The sequence below is a fragment of the Puma concolor genome, chromosome D2, assembly GCF_028749965.1.
Source record: "Puma concolor isolate L17-30 chromosome D2, mPumCon1.1.hap2, whole genome shotgun sequence".
In the NCBI taxonomy this organism is placed as follows: domain Eukaryota; kingdom Metazoa; phylum Chordata; class Mammalia; order Carnivora; family Felidae; genus Puma; species Puma concolor.
Window position 1 is genome coordinate 37,255,501 of NC_141677.1, and position 26,886 is coordinate 37,282,386.

Genomic DNA, 26,886 nt, shown 5'->3' on the forward strand with positions numbered 1-26,886 from the left:
CTTCTCTCCTTGCTTTTGACAGGGGAAGCTCTGTATTATCACAGAAGATCTGAAGGGATACTAAAAATAATGGCCACCATATTTGTGTGCGATGCTTATTGTGTGCTCACCACTGTCCTAAGGTTCTTTGTACACAGATCTGTGAGTCCTTCCAGAACACTGCAATGTAGGAGGAATGGAGCATTGGCTTATTCTACAGGTGAGGTAACTAAGGCCGAGAGGTGTCACTTAGGCAGCCCGATCAGTAAGCATGGGAACTGTAGTTTTACTGGTGTGTCTGACCACCAAGCCATGCTCTTCTACTCGGATCTTAGCTCTGGAGCAGTGAGCCAGACATTTTCCCCGTGTGTTTCTTTGTTCAAAATGAAAAGCTCATAAGAAGGCCTAAAGGTAGAAAACAGGTGAAAGCTGAACTGTTCTCTTGGAGTAGAGAGGGCAGCAGGGACTGAAATCCTCCCCTGCCTTTGAAACCAAGTGGGAATGGTTACTTAAAATCCGGTAGTAGCTGACTCTTTGAGTCATTAGCAGCATCAGTAGAAATGCTTTTCAAAGTCCCAAATTAGTTTCTAATCAATTATAGAATTAGCTTATGTTTGTGTGATTGACTCCAATATCTTTACTAATAGTATTAAGCATAAAAATACCCATTAGTTATTTGAGAAGAGACAAAAATACTCTGACAAAACACGGGGATCTTCAGTTGTTACCTTTTTGTAGAATTACGTGATTTCCAAACTGGAGGGACTTCAGAAATCACCTGGTGTGTGTTCTCACCTGGTGTGTGTTCTCCTTCCTGGTGGTGAAGGAACTGGGTGAGGATGTAGTTTCCTAAGGCCCCCATAGTCCAACACAGGCAGACCTGGGATTAGAACCCAGGGTCTAGGCTTCTAGGTAAGTGCTGTATATACACCGTGATGCTTCAGGTGCACTAGAGGATTTCCCTGTGTTCCTGGTTTCATATCAAACTGTATGCTTCTTGAATGCCAGGCAATTCCCTTTTGCCTGTTTTCAGAGAAACACACTGGTACTTTTCTTGCAGATAGAGGCCAAATGAGCTTCTTGCTGAATTAATAAATTGGTGTTAAAAAGGCTGGTTCTCGCCTGCTCACAGTGTGCACAGACATATGTTTGTTCCTGTGCAGGTGTGTATATACACTTTCTATCTCTGTGTGTATATACATATGTATGTCCTGGGAGGTATGTGTACACCCGGAGTCGGCTTCTAAGTGGAGAGCAATTTCCTCCCTGTGATTTGCCAACACTGTGCTGAGCACACTTGGTGAAGACCTATTTTTCATAAGAGAATCGGAATCTCAAGTTGGCTCCTGTCCTTTCTCAGGCGGCAGCGGCCTGTTGTGCTTATTCAGCAGAATGCTCTGATGGATGATCAAGGAGGCCGTGATTTGGGGAGCTGTTTTCATTTTATTCCTGACATAAAGTATTTGGGAGAATGGAAAATGCCTCTCCAATCACAGCCCTTGCCTTAGAGGTAGGGAACAGGCAGTCTGGGTGTTCTCAGCTGACGCAAATGCAAAATCGTCCAGGAACTAATAAACCCCCTATGTCACAGAGGTTTGATTTGGTACCTGGCAGGCCCTGGCACCTGAGTGCGAGTTCTCGCTCGCCTTCTCTCACTATGACACATTTCCCCTTTGTTTGCTGCCTTTGGCTTTTGTTGTTTAAAAGCTGCTTCCTGTCTGAGCTCTGATTGTCCTACAGAAGGATGCCATCCTTCATTAGGGAAATGATAGCTAATGTTACAATGGACTCTTCTAGACTGGTGTGTGTATATGTGCGTACATGCATGTTTGTGTGTGTGTTATTAGTTAAGGGACCTACAGCAGCTAGGTTGTGTTCATTTCCTGGAATTTTAAAGAAAATATGTGTCTTTTGCAAATATTGACCACAGAATCATGCCATTGTCGATGCCAAGAGGACCAAGGTAGGTGCAGAGAAGGTTGAGGCTCCCAAAGAAAGGCTTCTGTGATGACCAGACCGTGATCCCCCTTGCCGCATCAGGAAACATAAATCAAAGGGATGTGAGGCCTGTCCAGAAGGGTGTGCATGGTGGACATGCCAGCCCTACATATCAGACAGTTCAAGAATCCAACAGTCAGAATTGCTTAATTATGTCCTGGCTTTGTAATTATTCATCCCTGTACTGGCAAAGAGCACAGTTGTCATTTCTCTGACATGATTATTTAAAGCTGAGCCCTCTTGTTTACAGGCATGTATATGAAGTTGGCTACCAACAGTTTAATCTTCAGAACCTTATAGAAGCAGTGCATAGAGGGACAGAAGCAGTGCAGAGAGGGACAGTGACAGCTGGACTGAGAATCACAGCCTGTGTTAGAAAGTGTTTTGACATGTGTGTACTTTTGCTTGTGATTATGGCCATTCTGTTATAGGTAAGAGAAGGTAATCGGTATGTTTGTGAGTGTCAGTGTGTCCTTGAAAATATATGATGCTTGCCTTTATGTGGGCATGCCTGGGTTTCCTATCATGTGTATTTTGTGTCTTTGTGTAGTTTGGTATGGTTTATGTATTTGTGTGTGTGTATATCTTTGGGTTTTTTTTTTTTTTTTTTTTTTGGTGGGATGGAAGCTGTGTGTGTGTGTGGGAGGGGGAGAGAGAGAGAGAGAGCGAGCGCGCGCAAGACAGGAAAAGGAAAGGAGGGAGAGGGAGATGTGATGTATTAAAGGAATAAACTTCCGAGTACATGTACTTTCTGGAAATCTTTTTGATTCCTGACCTTACACTGAATGTTGGAAGCTATTTGGGTCTGAGCATCACCTTCTTCCATGGCCACGCTGCACAGTCCTGCTCCTGACATTTGGCATTAGGACATAACTCCCTGGTTTCCTTTAGTTCCTTTCATCTGCGTGTACCTTTTTGGATTTACACACACACACACACACACACACACACACACACACACACGAAAGGCAACCGGGGAAAAAGATAGGGAATGACAGCATCGGGAAGCCAGCTTTTTGTCAGAATGAAGCACCTCCTGGTCCACTGGGATGTCAGCTTCACGAGGGCAGGAACTTTGCTTGTTTTTATTGCCCCCATACCCCCAGGGCCTGGTCTCAGGCAGGGGCTCGGCCAACACTCGTCAAAAAAATGAACTGGGAACAATAGAGCATTTTGGGAGATCCATCATGAAAGGTGGTCCATTGTTTTTATTGCTTCAGTATGGTCCTCTGGAAAAGCAGGAGAGGGAACTCTACCTTAAAAAAATGTAATAACTTGAATCTGTGCATTGGCAGGAGGGAGACATTCTGGGTTGCATATTTGTTTTCCAAAGGATTTACCCTGGGATTACTTAGGATGGCAAAACCTATGGCCTCCATGAACGCTGGGCCTGGGCTTCTCCACAGGCAGTGTTGCTGGGAGGGCAGGGTGTGTTCTGGGCTCACAGTGTGCGGTGTTCTGAGAGTTCCCGGAAACCACCTGCTCATATGAGGGCTTGTGGGAAGTAAAAAGTAGCTTTCCTCAGCAAACATATTGAGGTGCTCCACAAATCTGTGTGTAGTTTAAATGAGATTTTCCTGGTCTTAGCTGCCATTCTATTTTTTGCGTGTACCATAAAGGAGCACTGCCTGGTGGCTTGCTTGGTTTATTTGTTTTGATGCCTAGTCTAGTTCTTCCCTAGGTGTTACCTTGTTCGGAAACATAGCATGTATGTCTTTTGTATCTTCCAATTATGCCATTCTAGCTCAGTCGCAAAAATGTAGCGGGTTATCAGAAACTACCTCTAAACTGATTGTAATTACTAACATTTACTCTAGACTCCCTGTTTTCAGGAATACATATTGTATATAAAGCCAGGGTATGCCTATGAATAAGTATTGTAAACCACTTATACAGGCAGTTAAAGAGGTGATGAGCTAATAATATATGCTGAAAGTTCTCTACCATGCCAAATATTCAGAAGAAAACTAAAAACGTCAGTTTATTTTCTGGGTATTTCTAATGACCTGAGTATGTTAGTGTTTTATGATTCGTTTCTGTTTTCACACAGGTGTTTCTTGTCTACAGACATACTTAGATTCTATTTTCAGGTACTTTATAGTATATTTTGAAAGGAGGAAAAATTTTAAATTAACTTATTTTTTGGAACATGCTTGGGCGATGTGTTTAGAAACAACACCAGAAGCCAAAAATTTGCAGTCTGTCTGTTTTTCCTTTTCCTGATTTCGAAGTTTGCCACATTCACTTGGGCGTGGGGGAAGGACTTTATGTTGCTCTGTTTTTAGCACCATGGCATCTTGGATTTCAAGTAAATGCTTTCAGAGTACTGTTCTTTGGAGGCAATTTTGGTATGTCTTCATTGCCTTGCTTTTGGATAGCAACGCTCTGCAATCGGAGGTAGACAGGAAAGCTGTATTTCCTGTGCCCTGGAAAAGCCCTGAGGATGGAGAATTGAAATCCAAACAGGGAAGAAGGAAAGTGAAACTGAACTGTTGGTGCTGAAGGCAGTCTCTCAGAGCCTCTCCTGCAAGTCCATGGGGCCTGGCCAGGTGCTGAGCACAGTGCAGGTGTCACTCTCCATCAGGCTCAATGCCTCATGAGAGATTGTTGTACCTCTGTTGGAGTCACTGGCTTTCACCGCATCCCAGTGGCTCAGCTGCACACTCTGCCTCCTTTGGGCCTCCCTCTACCATGCTCACTTTTGTCCACATGTCTTTAGACAGAGCCATGCCTAGGAAGTCATGGAAGTAAGTGGCATTCTGTAGGGGATTAGATCCCTAGGATATGTTGTACAGCCTCGGGACTTCACAATTGCAACAAATGTGGTAGATTTCACTATTTGTCTAAAATTGTGTATTTCTTTTTACCTCCCTATCCCACTGACTTTGGCGCTGGCCATGTGATGCTTTGGCCAATGGGATGTGAGTGGAAGTGACAGCATGCCCATTCTGGGCCAAGGCCTTAGGAGGTACCATGTGTTTCCACTCAATCCTCTTGCATGTCTGCCACTTGCTATGAAAACAACACGAAACGCACATTGAGCAGACCTGAACCTAAGCTGAAGCCTGATGCACATCTACCCTAGCCAACCACAGACCTCTGCACAAGAAACAACTTCTTGTAAGCCACTAGGATTTTGAGTACTATTGCTGCAGGAACCTAATAGGTAGGCCATCCATCCAAGCATCCTGCCCTCTGGTCCTTCCCTGGCCACTTGAACCAGAGCTTGTAACTAGGACACATTTTTTTAGTTTTTGGTGTCACAGCACCAACTTATACAGGCTTTCTGGATGCTTCACTAATTAGGATTGCAAGGCCAGCCTAAGGGTTGACTGATTGCCCAGTAGTACATTATTAGATGTGTTGAAACTTCCCTGATAGATGAGTAATATATAATGCCTGGCATGTATTGTGTCCAGTGTGTACTAGATATTGTGTCAGTGACTAACAATAGTATCTCTGTATGTCTCCTTGAACTTGAACATACAAATGAGGAAACTGATGATCAGAGAAGTTACATCACCCCAAATTACAGAGCAACGTAGAATCGGGTTCTTCCTTGGGTCTGTGTAAGGCTCTAAAGCACACATTCTTTCACCTCTGTATCTTAAATTTCATTAACAGGCATGAAAATATGGGAGGTAGGAGTAAAAGAGTAGGAAGGCCAGGATATGGAAGGGAGCCAAAGGTAACTTTGTAATTACCATTTTGACCTTCTGACCACTCCTTCCCCCAGCCCATCATGGTGAAATGCATGGTCTAGGCAGAGAATTGCAGGGGATGAGCTGTGTTTCTGTTTCTTAGGCCAAATTTGCAATTTAATTTGAGGATGAGGAAGAACCTTGGCAAGGTTTGAAGTGGGAGGAAGGTATGGGTATGTCTGTGCTAGGAAAGGGAATAATAGTGCTGTGTGCAGAGCAGGTGTTGTAGAAATCTGTGAGAGATATCCACTGGCCCAAAGCTTTCCAGCGTGCAAAGTGCCCTGGCCACTGTTGGTGCTCAGATGGCCAGAGAGGTCAAAGCTGAAGTTGAGAGTCCTCTCCCTTGGACTTTGGGGGCAGGTCTGGGTGGTAGTAAGAGCTCAGTTTATGGGATAAGGAAGAAGCTGATGGCTGTCAGAGATCCAGTAATAACTCCCTTGGAAATGGATCCATGGCTTTCTAAAAAGTTATTTGAAATTTTCTTTCCCAAAAGACCCTGTCCACTATGGTATTAGTTGCTTCAGTTTTAAGGAGTGACTTTAAGGCTCCTTAAGTGGGCTATGAAAAGTCCTTACTCATGGGGTCTCTGGTAATGATTGATATGGAGCCCTTATAACTGATTATATCTGTAAACTGTGCCTTTACAGCTTGACATTTTCATGATCCACTTAAGAAGATAGTATCTGGTATTTTGCTTTTGCAATTTAGGTTTCTTGTTATTTTTAAAAATTAGCTTGAGAGGAAAGAAAAGAGGAGAGAAAAATAAAGATGCTTCCTTAAGAAAGTGGATTCTCATAGAATACACTTGGGGTGCTGCATTCAAGTTATGCATGTTTCAAGCTAACATTACACTGCCTTCTGTGTTCAGTGTCAGGGCTTGTCAGGGAGCTGCTCCCCAGTGATACATGCATTGGTCAGCCTGAACAACACCTTGGCCTTAACATGCTTTATTCCACTTGCCACTTGCCACTCACCACGCCACTAACTCTTTGCTTTGAGCCTGGTGATTGAGCCCAGGAATGAGAAGAAGTGGGCTGTTTAGGAACAGAGAAAAAAGGCTAGCAACTGAGGTCTGAATAAAGGGACATCAGGAAAGCATCAGCGTCCCTACCCCTAAGTGAGTCCAGGGCCTTGCTTTCTCTCCTTGTGAACTCTGTGGCTTCATGAAGTTCTGCCTTCCTTAGAAAGTCCCTTCTGGGACTATGGAAACACCAGATGGTAGAGCCTGAACCCCCCAGGCAGATTGACATCCTAGAAGGCAGGGAAGCCTGCTGGATGGATGGCCCACTGGGGGAAAATCATGAACATTGTTCTGAAGTTAACTTTGATTCATGTTAATAGTATTTATAATTCTATGGCTAGGGAAAAAGGGTAAAATGAAGATGGCATGGTCCTAATTTCTGCTCGTGAGTTCTGGTTATTTCCAAACTGCCTACAACTAATAGCAGATGTGCTAGTTTGCTGGAGCTGCTGTAACAAAATACCACAGCCTGGGTGGCTTCAACAACAGAAATTCATTTCTCATTCTGGAGGCTATACGTCCAAGATCGAGGTGTTGGTGGGAATTGGCTTCTGCTGAGGCCTCTGTCTTTGGCATGCAGATGGCTGCCTTCCCGCTGTATCCTCATATCGGTGTTCTTTATATGTGTGCGCATCCCCGCTATCTCTTTGTGTGTCCAGATTTCCACTTCTTATTAAAACACTAGTTATATTGGATTAGGACCCATCCTAATGGCTTCGTTTTAGCTTATTCACCTCTTTAAAGGCTCTGTCTCTAAACATAATCACATTCTGAGCTACTGGGAGCTATGGCTTAAACCTGTCAATTTGGGGAGGGGATACAATGCAGCTCTTAACAGCAGACAAGAAGAATGAACTTTAAGAAGATATAAAACTCATGTAAGCTTAGTGATGGAAGGGATGTCTCTATTATTTAACATTTACTTGTTGTTTTCATTGTCCCCAAAAGCCTAAGAAGCACAATAATAAATAGATAGGATAACGTAATGGGATACTCTTAGGTTATCCAACTTGAATAGAGGCATGAGTCTTCACAGAGTTTGATTGAAATAAAAATGTGATCTGTCTGTCTGAATGTGGCTAATACATACTTTTTGGAGATCATCCAGGTGAGAGCCAAGAAGGCATACATAGATAGGTATTAGCATGAGCTACAGTAATGGCACTTTCATCCTCAACACAGTTGGGTTCAGCGAGGAGCCAGATGCTCAAAGGAGAGCTTCTTCTCGTTGAATAAATTACCTTTTCCCCCAAAGGTGCCTTTTGCCCTAAATGGATCCTTGATGAGTAAAAAGAAGGAGTTTCTTATTATAAGGAAGAAGAGTTAGGAGGCCTTTCAACTGCCTGTTTCTCCAGAGAGCTCTTTTCTCCCCGCCCAGATCTCCAGGGCCATCTATGTTCTCAGGTAGCTGCTGAGTCCAGCTTGTGAGTTGGGAATAACTCTGGGGTAAATGTGTTTTTGCCTCCTCATGGTTCTGTTGACTCTGGTCGCCATGGCTTCTTTCTGGGGCCCATGTACACGATCTGGCTCCAGACGCCTCCTCACCGACCCTCTGACCAGGCAAAGTTGTGTTTCACCAGCATGATAGGGCAGGTCTGCCCTTAGGGTCTCTGAAGGCTGGTGGTACAATTAGCTCTTTTATTTGCTTTTCTGCTCCTTACAGTAGAGTGTCTTAGATTAACAGACAGGGCACCATCAATAATGCACAGATGCTCTGTAATTGGGGCTTCCTTTGATGTTAATTTAGCTAAGTTCAATGCTATTGTCAGTGATAGCAATTACACTCAGCCTTTTCACCAAGGACATTTTAGGATAATTTTATTTTTCATGTGCATTTTAAAATATGGCAGTAAATTTTGAGCTACATTACCTGAATTAGAACTCATTATTTCTTTTTCAGCAGTGAACTAATGCTCTCTGTCTAGGCTCCAAAGCAGTAATTTTTTTTTCCTTTCTTTCTTTTTTTTTTTTTTTTTTTGAAGTGGGGAATTTTAAGTGGGACTTCCACTCCATAAAGCTTTTAATTCGTGAGTGAAATTTAGAAGTAAATCACTTAGTTTTTGTTGGCATTTTGAAGTGTCACAGAGGCTATATGGCTTAGTGACCTCTCCTGTGCTTTATTTGGCCCATTTTTATTCATTCCTTCCCACCACCCAACCTTCATTTTTGTTCTTGACATGATTCAAGGAGTTGCCTCCAGCTGCTCTTTTGGGAAGGTTTAAAATCTTAATTTATTGGCTATTGTATTCCATAGGAAACGTATGATTCTTATTTTGTTCATGGGCTCTTGTCAGATTGGCTGTTCCATTTAGAGGGCAGTCCCATTCAGCATTTCATGTCAACTTTGGAGTAAAGGCTGAACTTCTCCCTTCTGCTGTCTATTTCTCCATTGTTAATACAGAGCAGGCCATGCCTCTTTCCCATGTTTGTTGTGAAAATTAAATGAGATAACATATTCAAGGAGCTAACACTGTCTCTGGTATGTGGAACCAGGGGCGGCTAGTGTTCTTAGCTGTGTAATTTCAAAGCAGTTATTTTTTCGTGGCGTTGTTGGATCATTGGTTTGTGTGGGTGAACGCGGGGAAGGTAAATTTGGCTTGAGGTGCCCCCAGCTCAGGCTGCCATATCGAAACACCGTAGATGGAGTGGCTTAAAGAGGAGAAATGAACTTTTTCATGGTTCTGGGAGCTGGAAGTCCAGATCATGGTACCAACATGGTCTGGTTCTGATGAGAGCCCTTTTCCTGGATTGCAGATGGCTGATCTTTTGCTGAGCCCTCACATTGTGAGGGGTGGGGGGAGAGAGAGAGAGAGTGAGTGAGCAGATTGACCAATCTTCCTCTTTTTATAAGGCCATAGTCCTGTCGGACCAGAGCCCCACACTTTTGACCTCATTTGACCTTATTTGCTTCCTAAAGATTTTATCTCTAGATACAGTTACATTGGGGGTTAGGGTTTCAACATATGAATTCTGGGAGACATAATTCAGTCCACAGAGGGGGTATTGCCCTATATATCTGGTGGCTAAACTGAATTTTAAATAAAATGTTTCTAAGGCTTTTGTTAAGCATCTACCTTCTGATGAGGATAAAACACCTATCAAAAGGGAATATGGCAAGGGAAGGAAGACCTCAGGATCATCCAGGAGAGGCCCTGGCCCCTCCTTTTGAGGATCTCCCCAGGCACTGCGTAAGTCCTGTTTGTTTTTACTGGGACGGTGGAAGGAGAGAGCCAGGGGGAAAAGGAGGCACAAGAAAAGTGAGTATAGTATGGAGGATGAGACCGCTCCATTGTCATTGCTGGAAACAGGAGGACAGCAGTGCTGTAGCCCCAAGTGGATGTCACTTAGAGCAAAGGGGTCTCTGCTTTGCAGAGATAAACCCCTAAGCCCTTTGGTTTGCGTGACCTTGGACTCAACTCTCTTCATCCCCCTTCAACTCCCTGGGTGAATCTAGAAATCAAGGCTGATGGTGAGATCCTGGAATTTGTCTTTGGAGTCCACCCCTTCTACCCCATAGTAAAATGGAGAAATCCAGGCAGTGAAATCAGAGGGGTCCTTACACACGTGCAGAGAATATTATCTCATCATGAGAAGGGCTTTGAAAACCCCAGGTTGAGATCCTGCATCTCTGGATAATTAGAAAATGACCAAGAGCTGTATTACCCAAAGACACACACTTAAAAAAATCTGTTTCAATTAAGTATAATAATTTTTTTAAATGTCTCATTTCTGTACCCATTGTAATTTCTAGTCACAGGATGTTTTGGAAAAGATTCAGTTACAAATTCTTTTTGTTTTCCTTGTGTTCCAAAAACCCTCAGTACTAACTGGTGATTTCTGCATGTTGAGCTTACAGAGGCCCAATCCAAATGCTATGAATTGCATTTGGTTAGGTAAAAATGGAAGGAGTAAGTAAAACAGACTGAAGAATGAAAAGCTCTTCCTTCTTCGCTTCCCCTCCCCACTTCTCTTGCACATTATATGACTAAATGTGCAACTTTGTTCACATAACTGCTACAAACAGTTCACTGTGTAGGCCAAACGCTCTCTAATGCAGTAAAATTAAGAAATAATATGCTTTGAAAGTGATTTATGAGTGTGGTTAAACTGCCAGATTTACAAAGAAATAGTTCAGATCTTGGGAAGCCTCAGGAGTCACGTCAAAAATGAATTTGACCATGATTTAAACTGCTACTTTTCTTACATGACATTTAATATGTGTACTTTGGAGGCCCATATGTCTTTAATAAAATAGCATTAAGTTTTAAATATGATATGAATGCAGCCAGTTTCTAAATTCATAACCTTTTCCACAACTCCAAAATGCTAACCAATAAGGGAGTCATACACGCAATAAAACATAAACCTTAGAAAATAGCTTTTTATTAAAATGGTTAGACAGTTGGCAGCTGGGTTGCAATGTAATAAATACTTACAGCGTTGTGGGTTTATCAGACATTGTTTACCCTGCAAGCAACTGGGACCAGACAACTAATTATAACCCCTGCAGAAAAGCCGCTCATGCTGAGTCCCCCCCGAGTGTACCAAAGAGGCACGGATGGTTTTTCTGAGAGCTCGGGATAAGGGGTCCCAAGATTTGGATTCCGATCTCTCTCTACCACTTCAAGGAGTGTGACCCTGGGCAAGTCACCCCATAGCTATAATTTTTCCTGTCTGTGTCAGGGGATGACACTTGCCATGCAAGTTTGTTATGGCAATAAGAAACAGATGCATGCTAGGCATCTGCGATGGTGCCTGGCACATAGTAGGTGCTCAGTAAAGAGAAACAATTCTTTTGAAAAAAAAAGATTTAATAAAAAAGTAATTTAGGTGAGATCTTCAGGTCCCTCTTTCAGTGACATTCTATTATTTCTCTAGGACAGCTGTTAGAAAAGGTAGGCCACTTAGCCAGAAATCAGTGTGAGCTTCATGGAGAATGAAGAGGAAGTTCCCTGCCTCACTCACCTCTCTAAGGTATGAATAAGCATGTAAGGAATGACAGAAAGACATATTTGGTGCAGGGGGAGCAGGAGCCGTGCTGATGGCCAACGTCACTTAGCTGTTCCTAGAGATGAATGTGAGGTGTGCAATACAGCCTTTTCCTTTGGGTTTCCGGTTTGTAGAAAATGTGAGTTATTCTTGTAAGTTGTACTATATGACAACAAAAGTTCTTTTAGTGCTGCTGCTGCTGCACCTGTGTGTGTGTGTGTGTGTGTGTGTGTGTGTGTGTGTGTGTGTGTAAACAGATCTCTCTGTGGAGCAGTTTTGTAATGGGGCTTCCCAAATTCCATGTTTCTAGATGCTTATGTGCAACTTTCTTTTTCTGTATCTCAGATGAAACAGTCTGGCAACGGTCTGATTATATTTGTCCGTGCAACCAAATATTACCGCCCTTCACAAACTTCCTTAGGAAGCAATTCCTGAATTTCCTAAAAGGGGAATTATAAATTATATTTGAGCTTGGATTTTGAATCTCAGGGCTCTGACGTACACATGGTAATCAAAGATTAAAAGGCCCAGGGACCATTTCATTTTGTTTTATTTTGTTTTTATATGTTTTTAAAAACAATGTTATGATCCCATTAAGGGAAATTAACAAAGAAAATCTTTCAACTGTATTCCCTACATGCTAACTCTTGTGACTTTTCATTTTGTTCTGTTCCCTTCTAAGCTGTATCCCTTTCTATAGGTATTATATGTGTGCTTAATGCTCTCTGCCTTTACCTAATTTTTTTCATATTGTGCTATTTCATAGTCCTTAAATTTATTCTTTTGATGGACTGTACAGTTCTTCATCAAATTGATGAAAGTACCATCCATTAGTAAACCATTTCCCCACCATTTCTATACTTTAATCTTGTGTATAAAATACTGTTACTTGTGTGTGGAGGGAGGTGAGTGGGTAGGTGGGTGTGGATGTATGTCACTCTGTCTCAGAGTGTGTTTCTTTTAAATTATTGCCTTAGGATAATTTTCCAGGAATGAATTTATTGCATCTCAGGGTGTGGACATATAAGCAGCTTTAGGTTGTGCATAAAAATGCCTAGCTGCCATTTTAAGTTGCCTGTCCTGCCTAGATGAGTCATCATGCCTACCCTGGCCAGAGGAAGAATGTAGGGCAAAAGGGATACTTCACATTTCCAAAGCTTTCTTTGGGAATGGGTTTCCCCAGGTCTGATTGGTTGGAATGGTTCTGGGAAGGAGGCTTAGAATCTGTGGGAGCTCCCACAAAGCCTGCATTGACCTGCTAGGCTGTAGTCCCAGGGAATTACGGGTTCCCTAGAGCATCCCAAAAATTATTAGCAGCATGCACTCCTGATCAGTGTGAATGTACCTTTAGACTGTTAGCCAAATCTTTGCATAATACCAATCATCTACCTATAAAAGCACAAATATGTTATTGTTCTCAATAGGCAATTTAATGCAGCTTTGGGGAGGAAAAAAGAGAAAAGAAGATTACAAGCTGGCTGATCGTGCTTTTATTTCTCTTAAATCTATCCACACTTCTCAGGGGTTGTACTTGTTTAAAGATTGTATGCAACTGTGCAGTCTGTGTGATTTGGAAAGCAAATCAAACTAAATATGAAGTTTTCAGCATGTGCTGTTTTTAAAGGATTTCATGCATTTATTTCAAATATACATTTATTCCCAAGTAGTGCTAAACCTATAATCTTTTTCTTGTTACATTTCTTTTTTGGGGAGGGAGGCCGAGAGGGTGACTTAGTTTTGGAGTGGAAGGTTCCTATTAACATCTACCTCCTTCTTGTGCACATTATTCACAGCAGAGCTATTAAGGCTAATTATTTTCAGGTTTCTATCAAAGGGGACTATTTGAGCTGACAAAAAAAAGCATTTATTGGGGAGAAAAATGGTCTGTTTAAATAAGAAAGGGATCATTGTCATGTGCACCCTACCTCCCCCTCTCATTTATTAGCCTTGTAGGAAGGAGGGGCCAGGAGACCCCATGAGAGTCTGTGAGAGGAGGTTCTAGAGATCTGTGCTCATGGAGAGGCCTGGTACCCCAAAAAAGGCCAGTGCTTTTTTTCTCTCATTTTTCTGCAGCCCACCTGGGTTGCTCATTGACCTTGGAACTGGTGCCAGTCTGTTATTTTACTTCTCATTTTTGGTAATATTCACTGACCCTTGGTATGTAATGGAATGAAAACTGGTTGAGGGTTGGGTGTATTAGTCAGGAGAGGCTAACTGCTATAACAAACAGCTCCTGAATCTTGGGGGCTTAGTCACTCTCAGTGCACAGAAGATATATGGATGGAGAGTGAGGAGTGCCCAGTCAGGGACCTAGGCTCCTTTTATCCAATGGCTCTCCATTTTCCTTAGGTCTTGGCAATCTTAACTTCATGGAAGCCAAGGGAAGGAGCAAGAGCAAGAGTGTGGGGGATTGTCTGAATGATTTATGGGCCTGCTTTTGAGGTAAAATGCCTCAGTAATGCCCCTGTTCCACTGGCCATAACCCAGTCATATGAACAGTCATAACTGCAAGAGAGTCTGGGAAATGTAGCTGTTAGGGGCTGAATTACCCCGCCCCCCGCCCCCACTGCCTTCATATGTTAAAGCCCCAGGTCCCAGTACCTCAGAATTTAACCGTATTTGGAGATAGAACCTTTAAAGAGGTGATTGAATGAAAACAAGGCTCTTAGGGCTGGTTACCTAATCCAGCATGACTGTGGTTCTTTCAAGAGGAGGAAATTAGGACACACAGGGAGGTTCCAGGGGTATACATTCACAGAGGGACAACCATATGCAGAGGGCAGCTGTTAACCAGCCAAGCAGAGAGGCCATGTCACCTTGATCTTGAACTTCCAGCCTCAAGAACTGAGAATAAGTAAGTTTCTGTTGTTTAAACCACCCAGTGTGGTGTTTGTTATGGCAGCACGAGTGAACTAATACAGCTGCTTAGCTGAGTACCCATAAAGAACAGAAGATGTCTTTCGTAAACAGCGACCAATGTCCACCACACTGAGAGCTTGTGTGTCAGTTGTACTGTAACAGCCAGCCCGTGGGTGTTCTTGGGCAAGTTTCTCCCTCCCTCCCAAATTTCTCCAGGGCTCAGATTCGTCATCTATCAAATGGATGAAGAAATTTAGAGCATCTATCTTTGAGGGTCTCTCTCTGACTTTGTGCTGCAGTCACATGAACAGAACCTCAGGCTCAGGAGGTGGTACCTGAAGCTTCCAGTCTTTGTGATTTCAGGGGAATATTGTGGTGACATGCTGTACAACCCAGGTTGTAGGGTTCAACGACCTGGATTCGAGTCCCAGCTCTTGCACTTGCTTTGTGACTTTGTGTAAAGGAGTGCCTCAGTTACCTCACCTTTGAAATGGAGCTAATGAAATATGGGTTGTTGGATTAAAGAAAATGATGCCTATAAAGCACTTATCCTAGGGCATGCACAAAGTGAAGGCTCGGTACAATTTTGTCTCATTCTCCCTCTTTTTCTCTTTCTTCCTTTTTTGCTTTTCTGTTCTTTTTAATTATTTTCATTTCAAAATCCTGAATGTGAGGATGGAGAGACATTAATTTTGAAAGCTTTTGCACACTTATGGTTCCACTTGATCCTTACAATACTGATAAAAGGCAGAATAGGTAGCGTCTTATCTCACAAACGTGGAATACTGAGGTAGAGAGGTTGTGGGATTCACTGCATATTCCAGAAAGAAATGAAAATGGGATCAGAACTCAGGTCTCCTCTTGGCCCCATGCTTTGCTGTTATATAATATATAACTTGGCTGTTCTGGAGATTTCTGGACTGGGGATGTGAAGACATGGTTCAGGAAAGGAGAGCCTGGGAAATCTGGGCATTGTCTGTAGGGTTCCTTCCATGGACACAAAATAGTGATGGAAGCTCTTCTAGAGGGGCCACCTTGGAACTCAGGCCAGTGCATGCCTCCCAGAGTGGGCTATGACTTTTTCAAGGGCAATTAATTGCAGATTTGTGGTCTGTTGTGCAAAAAGAGTATGATCTGTCTACACACAAGAGTAGAAAGAAAAGCAGGTTCTGTGTTTAGCTTCCAGATGGTCCCAAATCTGCCTGATGGGGACTAGGTTGACTTGACCTAGTTTAGGACCACAGTTCACTTGCCTTTGTGCTCCACATCACTGAGACTTCCTCTACGCCTCCTGGAGGCAGGGATTTGGCCTTGGAATCACATTTGTTCTGGTGTATCTGGCAGGCAGCAGCTGACATATTCACACCACCGGTGTTCGCTTTTGTAAACTGTGGAAGAGCTTCCGGGGCAGGCCGCTATCCTCAAACTCAGAATTCATGATGACCAAAGTATTTTAAGAGGCAAATTATATTTCACCTCGCTTTGATTTAAAACAAGCTTTTCTAGCAGGGTGAAATTTTGAGATGTACTACAAACAGCTGGACATCTTCAAGTTATAGGAAAATAACAAGGCATTCAGCCTTTTTGCTGTCTCTCTCCTGTAGGGCAGGTTATCTGTCTTTGTCACAGCTAATGGCAATTTATGCTGTCTATGACCAATGGAAAGGAAAAATATTCATATTTTTAAAAAGCATTGAGACATATTTGTCCTCCATCAGGGATATGATCATGCTAGAAGGAAGTCGACTTTCCAAGGTCATGGTTTCTCAGTCTTTACTGGGAGGTTGCCATTTACTTATGATCTTATATGAGCTTCAAGATTAGGAGAAATTCTTTTGGAGTCTTCTCAAAAGAGAATCTGGAGTGTCAAGGGAAAAAGATGCTGCTCAGGATCCTCTGTTTTTCAGAAGATAGAGTAAGTACATTTTAGCTTTGCCAACCAAGGATAACGTTGCCACTGGAGGTTCAGATGGAAGGAGACCTGGGTGAAGCTTCAAGATGGGAAGTATTTTCAGGCCAGATTGAAAATTAAATCTCCCAAACCCAAGATAGGTTAATCAAGCTGCAAAATAAGATATTTCAGGTTATTTCTCAGGACATACACCCTGGTGTACTTGGTCCAGGTGTATACAACTTGTTATCTCACCTTTACCTCCCACTCTCAGAGTGGGAGTGGAGCACCAGAAATTCTTGTCTCTTGAGAATCTTATTGGGTTGTTCATTCACTGCAAGGAGGAAAACCAGCACTAGGTCAGTTAGGATATTTGCCAAAGATGTGAGAGAGTTAATGCATAGAGGTGACAACTTTTCTTCTCATTCCATCAAACAGCCAAAAAGGGACCTAAGGTGCATCCTTTTGGGAAGACCTTCTTCTTCATTCTTTTTCCAAAGTTTCTACCTACTTAAAGCCAGGCCTCTGGTTGTCAGATCTTTCTCCCACCCACTCACCATGTATATTTACTAAGTGCATATGGCTCCTTGGAAGGTTTTGGGGTATAAAAGTAACTGAAACACAGCCTCAACCTTCATAGGGGGCACTTTCTAGGGAAGATTGACTTAGGTCTTATTCTACATTGATCTCTTCTACAGTGCTGAGGTGACTTCAAATGTTTCCTCCTATGGATGCTGTAGATTGACTATTATAAATAACTTTATCTATACACCTTATAATAGCATCACTTTTTAAAAAAAATTTGTAATGTTTTTATTTATTTTTGAGACAGAGACAGAGCATGAGCAGGAGAGGGGCAGAGAGAGAGGGAGACACAGAAACCGAAGCAGGCTCCAGGCTCTGAGCTGTCAGCACAGAGCCCAATGCAGGGCTCAAACCCACAGACTGTGAGATCATGACCTGAGCCGAAGTCGGATGCTCAACCGACCGAGACACGCAGGCGCCCCAATAGCATCACTTTTGTAATCACATTCTGACTATTAGAGTCAGATGGATAGAATTTTTCAAAGATTTTTAAACTGATTTTTCAAATTTCAGATTGACTCTGGAATAAAGAATCCTAGGGAGTTAGGGTTGTAGCTATGTGCACCACTAGATAGAAAGGGCAAGATGCAGGTGTCCTGCCTCTCCTTGGGCTGCCCAGGTAGCCTCCATTGGGAAAGAATACTGCTCAGCCCAGAGGAGTTGGTCTCTTCAGGTGTACATTGTGTGAGTAGTCCTAAGTGGCTTTCCACAATGAAGTCCTCCTTGAGTTGGGGTAGTTTGGTAAAAAGCTTGCAACTTCAATTAGCTGGACATTAAAAAAGAACAATATTCCATTAGAAAAACAAAGTCTTGACATTATTAAATGTAAACCAAGGGGAACGAACTGAGAATTGTTGGAAGAAAGAAAATAAACAAAGTGGATAAAATTTTCTCCCAAGACATCAGAGTACACAGAGACCAGGCTGTGACTCAAATCTAGAATCATCTGGTAATGATGGAGATGGGTTTCCTCTAAGAAATATGCTATGGATAAGTCATCCTGTGTCAGTTTTTATAATAGTAGGGAAAAAGGGAAAGGACTGACTTCATCCTGCTGATCTCCTTTAATTAGGTTGGTCTTTACCTGGCAGAAATTTTGTGAACTTCATTGCACAGAGCCTTCTGTCTAGGACACCTGCGGCTATTTGATGCCAGCTCTGATTTTGCATTGTCGTTTCTGACCTCATTTCCCGTTGTTCTTCAGTGTATTTTTCAGTTCACCTAGGTCAGTATGTCTCAAGTTTTTCTTTTTCTTTCTCCTCCTTGTTTTTTCTCTCAAAATGGATATGCTATTATTATTGCTGACTCACTCTTTCTCCTTCTAGAGACTATCTCTCCTGTCCTGTCCCCCTTATAAACTCTTCCCATCCTGCATGGCCCAACCAGATCCTGTCCTCTATGAAGCCCTCTTGTGAAATCAGGGCCTTAGTTAATTCCCATGACCCAGAGCTTCCCTTTAACTAGTCCCTCATAAACCATATTATATTTTCTACTATTTGCGTGTCTGTATTGCTTTCTCAACTGTCAGGGAAAGGAATGTACTTAGTATATCTTCTGTTATACCCCATGGGGCAAACATATAGGTGGTCCCGAAGCCCTATCCTTGGTATTTATCATCTTTTACTACATGGGGCTGCATTGAGATAATCACCTTCTTCTTCGTGGCCTATTATCAGGGAAGATCCAGCATGTGCCTGGCAGTTCAGTTTCCTACCAAGTGGTATCCTGAAAATATGTGTATGAGACAGTGGCCTGCTTTGCACCAGGGGGAAATCCTGTGATTTATTTGGATGCTTGCTAGAGGTCACACCACAAGGCCACTGTCCACATATCAGCTTTGTCTCAGGAGCTGACGCATGTTTTTCATATAAATCATAGTGAGTTGCCCATTATAAACACCTTGTAAAACTCAAAAGGCTTTATGGCTGTTATTAGCTACTGCATTATGATTTATTAGCTAATTCAGACCAATGTGTGGATGAGTGTGCCCAGGGCACCATTTGTTTCATCTACATAAGTCAGAGACTGGAATGCACTATGCACTCAGAAGCAGATGCCTCTTCCAAAGGCCCCCGGTGAGTCAGAGTTTGCTTATGCTTTAAATGGGCAGATTTGCAATAACTCCTTTCAAAGTGGGCTATGTCTCCATGCCATGATGCTTCCACCCAAGAACTCTGGGTGGGAAACATGGCTGCAGTGACCAGTTTTGCTTTCAGCCTTCCCATTAAAGACTTCCTTTTTGAGGACAGAGAAGAAAATTGAGGGAGAAGTATCTGGAATGGCCCTGGTGGCACTTTTATGTTTCCCAATATGTTCAGCATCAGATTTTGTATTGGCTTCCAGTTTGTAGTATTCACACTTAATACTGGTTCATTTTAAAAATCAAAATATCACTCTTTGATTGCCTATGAAGTGTTTGTTTATATAAAATCAGCTATAGCCATGGAGTGTATATAGGATAGTATATGATTCATCCTCCCTAACCAACCCCAAGGCTTCTCTTTCATTTATTCATTTCTTTTCCTCCTCTCTATCCCATCTTAATTCCCTTTCCCACCCTGCACTCCCACTCCGATGTCCAATGAGTCCTTGTAAAACATGTCTGTGGTTTTGTTTACAGTGTTTTAAGGCATTTAATTAGTTAAATGGTACTATGTATATTTTTTATTTTGTTTCTTAGTTTTTAAATCAAGCACTATTCTGGGGGTGCCTGGGTTGATCAGTCAGTTTAGCATCTGACTTTTGATTTTGGCTCAGGTCATGATCTCATGGTTCGTGAAATCAAGCCCCATGTCAGGCTCTGCACTGACAGTGTGAAGCCTGCTTGGGATTCTCTCTCTCCATCTCTCTCTCTCTGCCTCTTTCTCTCTTTCAAAATATATAAACATAAAAAAATAAAATATAGATTTTATTATCAGGTACAGTGAAGTCAACAGATCAGGAGATGATTACCATTGAGAAGATAGCTTGTTACTTATGGTTCCCAAGAAGAGGGTGATTACCACACCAGCCAGGGTTAAATGGGGGAAGCACCAGGGTGGGTCTCGGGAGGCATAGGGAGGGAGGGGAAAGTATGGGCAAGAGGCTTTACTGTGTTTTTTTTCAGGAAGGAACAGGGAAAGCAAGGTAAGCCGGCTTTGGGCTCCTAGTTTGAATGATTTCATCAGGCTCTGAGACACAGGGTGTGTCCTGAGTTGCCTGGTACCTGGCTCTGGGATGAGTAGGGGAGAGGAGTGCTGCCTCTTGGAGCCTGAAAGCCTGACAGAGAAGGTGGTTCAGAGAATGGGCCCTGGGTTGTTGAGTTTCCATATGAAAGGCTACCTGGTGATTTATTTATGATCTCTAATTGGTTAGCACTGGAGGAGGAGTCTTTCCAGAGTCAGCTGGGCCCCAGATGCCAGAGCATCAAGCATACAGAGAATAAGAAAGTATAATTGATACAGTCTAGCTCACATTGCCATGCATCCACTGAATCCTTGCTTCTAACTGTACACAGTTCTCCAAGCCAGGCCTCCACCACCATCTCCCAGGGGTACTTTCAACTCAGTTACCTTCAAGTCTCCACCACCACAAATGATACTCTAATGAAAATCCTTGTTGACATTACCTAATGGTCCTGTGTAAGAACTGCATGGGATACATATCTTAAAATGGAACCGCTGGGTTGCACTCCTACCAGTAGCACATGGGGGTTCCTGTAAACCCACAGCCCACCAACATTTGCCATCATCCGGCTTCTTAATTGTTCTAGTCTAATAGGTGCAAAATTGTACATTATTCTTGTATTAATTTGCATTCCTCTGATTTCTAATAAGTTTGATCTCATTTAGCTCTCTTCCCTGTAACTAATTAATACATGTTTGTTTTATATATGTATGTATGCTTACTAATGTGTTAGGTTTTCATATTCTCTTTTAACCCTAACCCTAACCAAAACCTTCTCTGACTTCTATGAGCTTTCAGTTCAGACTGTAAAGATGCTGTTAGAACATTGGACAACATGGTCCATGGGCCCAAGGCCATCTCCGGACAGCCCATGCTCCAGAAATCCAGGCAAGAGCTTGCTTGGAGGCTGTGTGGTTTAGAAGACACCAGCCCCTTCAGGTTCATTACTGTAGCGTTTCCCCAAGTCTGTTCCAAGGTGGACTGATTTTTTGAGATGCTTCACCTAAGAGATTCCTACAATTAAATGCATCTTCTCTTTCCTTTAGGGAATGGCCTTAGAGATACTCTAGGGACCATTGTGGAAAATTGGTTGAACCTTGCTTAACTCAGTGTCTCCCAAATTTGTTTGACCACAGAATCTTTCTCGGTAACCCCTCTTTACTTGGATATTATAAGAAAGACAACGTTCAGGAATCAACTTTTGAGGACCTTGAATCAATCATGGCTGAAGCCTTTTGTCTAGCAGAGGGCTTGGCACATAGTATGCTCCAAAGCACTGTGTAGGACCTGAAGAAGACATGTTTGTGACCTGGACAAACAGCTAGGAGAAGGGAAAACTTGGTAGAAGAGGAGCCCTGGACTTCAATACCATCTCTTTAAGCAGCCAGTGGGCTTAGCAAGAATATTTCACTTTTTTTTTTCAAAGCAGAAAGCTGTCAGTTCAAGTCATAGCTTGTAACCATTGTGAGCTTTAGCAAGTCCTTTATATTCTTTCAATTCAATTTTCTCATCTGCAAAATGCAGCTTACAAAACTTCATAGGTATATGGTGAAGGGTACAAATAATATATGTAATGTATCTTGAACATAGTAGTAGCTTAATAAAAATTAGGTCTTGTTAGAATTATAACTATTAATATCTTCAATCTTTTATGAATATTAATTACGAACATATTCACTGCTAGCTGAATGAACATAGAAGTGGCTAACTCAAGGTCACATAGCTCATAATTATTAATAGAACTGAGACTGGAATCTCCTTCTCTTAGGTCCCAGTTCAATGTAATTTTCATTACACTGGACCGAGGATCCTTTTGTCTACTTCATGGTCAAAGGAACTTGGCAAAAGCTCTTTTGGTGTGTTGAATAGGCCACTCATCATGACACTGGAGACAGACACATAATGGGACTCAGAGGCCACAGGATGCCATTGGGATTGTGGTGTCAGTTGTGTTCTGCATCCTTGTTAATAACCTAGAAAAGGTTATAAAGAATATGCTAATTAAATCTGTATATTGCCCTAAATGGAGAGGTATTACAAACCCCACCAATGACAAAGATGTGACATAAAGGGACCTGGAGCTGTCAGGCATATGGACAGGAAATCACTAGATGAGATTCAGCTGCAGTAAATGCATCCTAATACATCTGGGGACAAATAATCTGAAACACAGATATTCAATGGGAGGAAGATATTTGGAAAGCAGTAAATGCTGAAGGGGACCTGGGGGATAGTGGACAGCAAATTAGATATGGGTTTTCATTGTGTTAGTCCAACAGAAATTGGTAATGCAATCTTGCACTGTATTTTCCACAGTCCCCTGGAGCAGCGGAGAGGAGAAAGCCTTGTTCGCTAGCCAAGATCAAGTGTGTTCGCCCCACATATGCATTCCTGAAGAATGGCCTTGCTGGGGCTGGGGCTGGACTGGAGGCTAGGGCTGCTTTACTAGTGAATGGCCCCTACCTTACCTTCCTTTCTTTTAGCTCCAGCACTGTCCAATATTCTGGGAAACCAGCTCTCTGTCCTGTCACCCACCATCTTGTTTATCTGGGGATCACTAAGGGAGGACAGTCTTCTAGAGGACAGTCTTCAGATTGGAGGGAAGACTTGACACCAGGCATTTGTTTTCATGTCACCTAAACACACCTTTCTTAGTGATCCTGGCTTTTTCTCCCAACCCCACCAAATTCCGTTTCTCTGGAAGGATATCACCAGAAGATAGCCTGTCTGCTTCTGTCCTCAGCACCTGTTTCTACTGTAAGGATCAATGACTGCCTACTTCTACCCCTGTGCCACCTTCTCCTCTTTTTCATGCTTCATACTGCCTGTCCCCATTGTTTATACTCTACTCAAGTTTAAAGACTGCCCTTGACATGTATTAAAACAAACTTTTCTACTGGGGGCCAGTGAAGATGTATTCTGATTTTCTTCTGGCCCCTGCCCACACCCCATTTTCTCAAGAAAGCCCAGCACTATCTGTGTTCAGAGCATTTCATTGCACGTAGGGCCTGTCCAGTGGCGATAACCAGAGTGCCCTTCTAAACCTTTATAAAAGAATCCTACTCTTGCCAAAGCACACTCTCTACCTTTCCCTCTCTGGGAGATCCTCACCTTTCAGGAAATCCTTCAACGACTGCTTGGCAGTGGGTAATGTCCATGGCGCTGGTAGAAAGCAGCTATAGGTTAGTAAACATCTGAAGCCGTTTGCAAGGTGGGAGAAACTTCACTGGTTGTTTCTTCAATGAGCCCTAGCTTCTCCCACTCAGAATGTGCTTCATCATGCTCCTCATCTGGGTTTGCACTCAGTGTAATTTAGCTTCGGCCTGCCATTGTCACTCAACACTCCTAAGTAAGTGGCCAAGTTTAAAGTTATGTCTTGAATATTTTTTAACCATTGTGTTTGGTAAGTGTTCACTGAGTGCCTTCTCTGTGCCTACCACTCTGCTAAGTACTTGTGTGGGGGAGGTTGGGGGAAAGAAGGTTCTAGTCTCATGGAGGGTCCTGAATAAAAAAGGCCTTACTGTGGAAGAACTTGAACTTTCATTCCTGGTGGGTCATAGATATAAATGGATGGCAGCTGCCAGCGCAGTGATTTATGAGTGATATGCCCAGCCAAAGGAAGTCAGGCACACTTTGGAACTATAGACCACTGTGTACAGGGCATCTCAGTATATTTAGCAAATGAGATTGCAAACCACAGAAAAAAAGGCTGAGTGGGCGGAGAGGAAGAACATTCCCTGGCCAGAAACTTGCTGAACTTGGAGGGCCAGGGACCGGAGGCTTTGCAGAGGTGGGGAGAGATGTTCTTTGGCTTGTCCTAGACAAATAAATCACCACTGAAGAGATATACCAAAGCCAATTATATGGAGTGTTTTCTTGGAAAATCAACTCCCAGGCCTTGTAAATCATCCTTAGTGCTGGCGGGCATTCGGATCCGCCTGGGGGGGTGGGTGGTGTGCCAGTGCACCCCAGTGTCAGGTGGAGGGATTACATAGGGATGATCCTGTGATAGCAGAACATATCAGGTGCTGCCTTCCTCCAGGAAAGCCTTCTAGAGCAGAACTATTTGTACTTGTCTACAAATTGTAGTGCTGGGACTCTCAACCAGGTTTTTGCCTATGACCTTCAATCCCTCTACAAAGTAGAGTGGGGACTGGATTATTTATAAGGTTTCTAGAAACTCTGACACTTACTGTATGCCTTTATATTTTTTATAACTTCCACATAGGATGAGCATTTACATCTCATAGGCTTTCCTGATTATTATCCCATGGAAGACCAAAAATCCCCATCTACCATGAAAAATCAGTCACAGAGGCATTTTAGGGGGGTAAATAGGGGTTCTCTAAGCTAGGCTGTCAGAGAAACTATGGAAGGAGCTTTTAGCCTGGAAAAGAAAGAACTTAGGGGGATTCCGGAAGGCCTGTGCTGAGTATCTGAAGCCTCTTGAAGGGCTTCAAGAGGAAGAGGGTATCAGTATCTGCCATTCCACTCCAGAGGCCAGAAACAGGACCAGTGAGCCAAAGATACAGGGGCTTAGGCTGAAGCCCAAAAGGAGTTAAAAGATAAATTAGTGACCATTATGCTGCTCAATGACACAGACTTTGATTTGTCCAGTATTTGAGAGTGTAAACTCTTCAACCATGAGAACTGTCATGGAGGAGAGAGTCAGTGCTGTAATCTAGAAGAGAGGACCTTCTGTTCTGCCCCTTCCATAGCCATCTTCAGTCCCTGGAGGAGGATGTGGCTGCATGACCACGGTGGGGAGAAGCTCCCTCCCCCAAAGTATCTTCCTCTTCCCCACAAAACTTTGTTCCTCTGATTCAGGATATGGTCACTTTTCTCTGGGAGAGTTCCATTAAAATGTATGTTCTTTTCAGAGTATCTTGTGAGTTTGAGGGTGGGGATTTAATTGGTTGCCAACAAGCAAGAAGGCCCCAAGGGAAATGGAATGTGAATTAGGAAACAACACACAGTTTCTGAATGGAAGCCAGGCAGGAGGGAAGCACAGTCCCTCAAAAGGGAAGTCCGATGGGCACCCAACTTACTTCCTAATTATTTATTTTTTAACTAGCCAATCAGTTCCTTTTGGGTCTATCAGTGAGTTTACGTAAACCTTTTTGTGATACATTGGTCTTGTCAGCCTGTACCAACTCTTGGGGCAGTAAGTTTACAAGATCAATAAAATAATTCTTCCATTATCTTGAAATTAACTCCTTTGCTTGATCTTCAAGATTCTCTTCTTCCTTACCATATTCTAGGATAAAATGAACAAGTGTTTTTATTTATCCTTGTTATGATTCTATGGATTCTGATGGGACCTTTCTTAGTCTTTGACTCTCTTCCTAGACAAAAGTCTTCCTAATTGTTCTCATTAATTTGATATGACAATTCTTTATGTCCCTGTGATTAATTATACACACACCAAACATTTTTTTAATTAAGTTCCTCCTTTATGGGTATCATTGAGGGAGGAGACACTGAGGCTAGTGATGAAAAAGACACTTTGCTTGCCATTCTTTGTACAGAATTGTAGCAGAACCGAATGAGATGTAATGGGTAGAGTGCTATGCCCTGGCACTGAGGAGGTGTGCCACAAATACCAGCCATTATTCACAAGGTAGCTTTCATCTCTCTGCTATTATGGATAAAGTCACTGAGACTCTCAGGATTCCAGTGACTCCCCCAAGTTCCTACAGCTAGCAGGTGGCAGAGCTGGCATCTGAACCTAGTAACCCAAAGCCTGCATCCTCTCTATGGGGCAACACTTCTTCGCTTAGTTTGTCAGTGCAAAATCAGGGGAACACTTGTGATTTAAGAATGATTTGAAGATGTTAAAAGTGCTGGTAAAAAGTGAGGATATTTTTGCACACCTGGATGACTCAGTTGGTTGAGCATCTGACTTTGGCTACATCATGATCTCTCAGTTTGTGGGTCTGAGTCCCGCGTCCGGCTCTGTGCTGACAGCTTGGAGCCTGAAGCCTGCTTTGGATTCTGTGTGTGTGTCTCTCTCTGCCCCTCCCCTGCTCATGCTCTGTCTCGCTCTGTCTCAAAAATAAATACAAGCATTAAAGAAATTTTTTTAAGTGAAGATATTTTATAATAAAATAGGAAGATGAAATAGGCAGTTTACCAATGTCCTGGGATCCTCAACAGCCACTCTGGGTGGGAATCTGAGCTTTTGGTATGCACAGTCAGAGTCGTGGCTCTGTCTGGCCCCAAACATAAAATGGTAGAGTTGACACAAGGCTCCAGCTCAGTCATCCTTGTCTGTTATGTTTGGAGGCAACAACTCCGCGTGAACCCATTAACTCAGAGATTTCGGCCAAAGCCTTTTCCTTCCCCAACCACTGGGCGAGAGCGCACCACTCTGCGTTGAGATGATCGGCTTTCCATATGCATAAAACCACTACAGCCTGCCTCCCCATCTTTCATCACCTAAATGAGGGCAGTTCATGTTTAAGAGTAGAGAATAGGGAACATAATGATGGATAAATTATAAGTTTGGGGATATGAAAAGTCAAACTGTGTAAATATGTATTTTAAACCACAAACAGAATGTTAATGCATCTTTCCCATTAACTCACTAACTGAAATTACAGAGTGTAATGTAAGCCAACACCCACGGGTTGGTTATGATGTTTTCAGATTTAGAACAGCAAATGATAAATGTCCTTCCCTCAGACAAAGAAGCGATT

General features: G+C 42.7%; 1 protein-coding gene across 8 annotated transcripts in view; it reads left to right on the forward strand.

The window, feature by feature from the left end:
* LRMDA (leucine rich melanocyte differentiation associated) overlaps nt 1-26,886 on the forward strand; it is a 1,048,113-nt gene that overhangs the window by 613,104 nt on the left and 408,123 nt on the right. The window contains exon 6 of one of the 8 annotated variants that reach the window (XM_086680068.1): nt 123-199. The exons of 6 other annotated variants lie outside the window; for them this stretch is intronic. In XM_086680068.1, coding sequence (XP_086536194.1) covers nt 123-170 — 48 coding nt within the window. In that variant the 3' untranslated portion in view covers nt 171-199. The remainder of the gene's footprint in view (nt 1-122; nt 200-26,886) is intronic. One more of the 8 variants, XM_086680069.1, reaches the window with a different exon arrangement.